Source organism: Arachis ipaensis, chromosome B07 (genome assembly GCF_000816755.2).
Source record: "Arachis ipaensis cultivar K30076 chromosome B07, Araip1.1, whole genome shotgun sequence".
Lineage (NCBI taxonomy): Eukaryota > Viridiplantae > Streptophyta > Magnoliopsida > Fabales > Fabaceae > Arachis > Arachis ipaensis.
In genome coordinates this window covers 121,947,629-121,951,154 of record NC_029791.2, presented here as the reverse complement: position 1 = coordinate 121,951,154, position 3,526 = coordinate 121,947,629, and the positions used below count along the sequence as shown (strand labels likewise).

The 3,526-nt window shown below is 30.9% G+C and overlaps 1 protein-coding gene across 2 annotated transcripts in view; it reads left to right on the top strand.

Moving 5' to 3' along the window:
• Positions 1-348, top strand: part of LOC107606180 (protein DETOXIFICATION 27) — a 4,443-nt gene extending 4,095 nt beyond the window's left edge. For both annotated transcript variants that reach the window (XM_021106472.1, XM_016308181.2), the window contains one exon: positions 125-348. In XM_021106472.1, coding sequence (XP_020962131.1) covers positions 125-178 — 54 coding nt within the window. In that variant the 3' untranslated portion in view covers positions 179-348. The remainder of the gene's footprint in view (positions 1-124) is intronic.

Below are 3,526 nucleotides of genomic sequence, written 5' to 3'. Positions count from 1 at the left end.
TACGGTGATGACAAAATCTACTGTTTTCGATTCCATCTAGTCATCTACCGTGAACTAGTAAGAACACTAACTTCTTTCAAAAAAAAAAAAAAGAACGCTAACTTTGGTTAATTTGTCATGATAGGTACTGAAAGCACAAGTTATTGTCAAGGAGAAATCACTAGTCTCCAACCAGTAACACCCAAGTACCCAACTTTCACGAGGGCGTAAAGATTCGAACTCATGTATATGCTTCGACCCTTTCTTTATTTTTGTCAGCTGTTCTTGGCTGTGTAATACTCGTTTAATTTAAAGTGAAAATTTAAGTCCAATTGTCTTCATCTATTAATTATTAATTTTACATGAAAATAATTGTACTTTAGTTTTTTTTTTTTTAAATTTAAATGAATTTGAGTTTAATGATTATTGGACATTTCAATATCAGAAATGTTCAAGTGAGTGTTCCGGTAACTAAGTTACAATCAAGTCTCCAAAAAACTATTGGTTTAAATTTTAATGTGTAGTGCATATGTTAAGTCATTGGCTTACTGCATGTATTTTATTCGTTTTCTTTTTGATGTTATTTTCAAACTTTCAACACATCTAAAGTAGACTAACTATTAAAATAGTATTCGAAAATTTATATCACTCATAAAAATAATCTCAAAAAATCTTAAGAATAAATGAGTTTTCGAAAAATTTAAAAATTCAACAAAAGAATTAAAGAACTAAATATTAAATACGTATTTTAAAAAAGATTTTAGAAATTAGATTTTGATGCAAATTTTTGTAAGTATTATTAAAAAAAAAATCTTTGCATTTACAAAATTTAGTAATTTTATGTTAAATGAATTTTTTAAAAAAAATTTATTGTGAATGATTAATTTTTTAAAAAAATAAAAAATTTAAAGATTAAATTTTGTTTAAAAATTTTTTATGTATTTTTTAAATATTTATTCAAATGTTGTCATAAAATTTTAGATTAAATAAATAAGTTATTTGTTAAATACAAATTTTTTTATTACTTATAAAAAATAATTAATAAATTATTTTTGTTGTATTTTTTAATTATTCAAATATTTATTATTAATAAACCAAATTGTATTTATGTATGTACACCTTAGAGGATTCGTCTAATAAAGAAATGAAGTTTGAACTAATTCCCGATAACAAACCTCACAATAGAAAAGAAACACACCATGAGACGTTGATTAAAGCCTAAACAGTGAAAAAATGACACATCTGAAAGTGGGTCACCTGGCCTTTATACGAGTGGTGTCTTTTAATTTGTACAAATTCTAAACAGTGAAAAGAAGACACTAACTAATATTTTAGTTTGTTTTTGTTATAATTTATATAGTTATATAAGGTTATAAGGGTTGGTTATCTGAAGAGGAGTATGATTGTTGATCCAGCTGAATTTAAAAAAAATAATAAGAAAAAAATCTTAAGAAAGAGAGAGCTGAAAATTGATAGATGTGCTCGTTGAAATTGGAGATTGAAAGTGTAAGAACAAGTTCAAAAGCCTAACCTAATTGATTGAAAATGGTGATTGGATTTGAGAGGGATTAGGATTTTAAAATTGGAGAAGAAGAGGTGTATTTGGTAGAGATGATGAAAATGACCCTGTTATCAAGTTTTAAGAGAAGCATAGCGTCAATTGAAAAGAAAAGATAAGATAATGTGAATCTTAGAGCTCTGGTAGAAGAATAATTTATCAATAATTATTGTATATATGACAAGGGGTAATTTACCCTTTATTTTAGAGAGGGCATGGTAGAATTCACCTATAAAAAATAGTACATACAACGTGCTTTTAGTTTTTAATAATTGAATTATTTTCACAATTTCTCTCTCCTCAAATTTGCTATTTAAGAAGGTAGTATTTATTAATATAATACAATAATGCTAGGGAACCAAGAGATGGTCCAGCCAAAAACCTGCCAACTCCTTTTGGGTTGGGTCCCCGAAGCCCACCTCACTTCAGCAACATCCTAAAATTCACCCAAGTAAACAAAAATCACCCTAACCAAACCCTATCCTCTCCTTTCACCGTTTCATCGCAGCAGAATTTGAAAATCATCCACGGCCGCGCCAGAGTACAAGGATCATCGGGTAAACTTCTCCTCCACCTTCATCGGACGCCGCGCCTCCGTCCACCGTGTGCGGACAACAGTCGACCTCCGTAGACCGCTTCAGAATCTCGTGACGCTCCCATCTCCTCGACGTGCTTCTTCACGCGTTAATCGGAGCTTTCCCAATCTTGGACGTGACGACATCATTCCACACAGGTACGAGGAACAAGGTGTTTCTCCTTCTCACCCAGGGCGCGCTGTTGCTGCTGCATGTTGGTGTTGGCAGTGTCGTTGAAGCTTTCCTCCCTGCTCCAGCCTAGAATTCTCATGCATGTCGGTGTTGGCGGTTCCTTTTTAAAAAAGTGTCATTTTATTAAATGTGGTGACTACACAACACTTGTTATTGAGGTAAGACAAGATGAAAATATGTTATCATTCTTCAATATTGTTTGTGGCTGCCAACTACTAGGAAAACACGAAAACTTTGTGCAAAATAGTACGAGGTCTCACTTATTAGTAAAAAATATTAAAATCATGCACAGCAAAATATAATTGTCTAGGAACTGTAAACTGGCATATGGTGTTATGATCACTCATATGAATCTTGCTATTCCTTTTTAGTATAAACACTAGTTCATTGACTTGAGCTACTAGATATTTGCAATAGGGCTTGTCCTGTGAATTTATAGGCTTAGTAATATCAATATGCTTTGTCACATTAAATAATTTTGACTGAATTATAATATATGTTCTAACTATTGATTTAATTGCCTTAGAATTTGCCCTAGAATTCCTTTGTTCTTGTCAGTTTAGCCTCAACTTGCCTTGACTTGAATCAAGCTTTTTAAATTCTTATCAGATATCAGTTTTCTGAACTAGAAAAACTCACTCTTGTGATAGTTTTCTTAATCTATTAGTTTGTTAATTTTTTAATGGTGAAAAATTGCTACTAGAATTCTTTTTTATCCGATTATATAAAGAATTAATTTGCAATAAAAAATAATTCTATTTTCTTACCGATATATTCTCTAATTTTAGTTTAGTATCATCCTGCATATAAAGATAAATTATATACATTATGGATACTTGAATGTTTTTTATGGGTGACTAGCAAATTACGGATGATACTTGGTTAGTATTGAATAAAGGGTGTTGATTGATGTAGGGTTTGAGTAGCATTGATCCAACTTGTTGGATGTTGCTTTTGATTCGGGTATAATTAAGGAATGGATAGATGTTGTTTTTAACTTGGGTTTTATATGGTATTAATTGATTGTGGTTTTGTATAGCAATAACAACAATGTATAATTGAGGACGTTTTTTATGTTGGTTCTGATTTTGTATGCAGGTTTTATTAAAGGATTTGGGCCTATTTCTTGTGAACACACATCGGGATTGTGTTGCCGAAAAGCCAATCAAGATGGAAAAAAAGTGCAATGATAATTACCGTCATCAACGTGTCATTCCACATG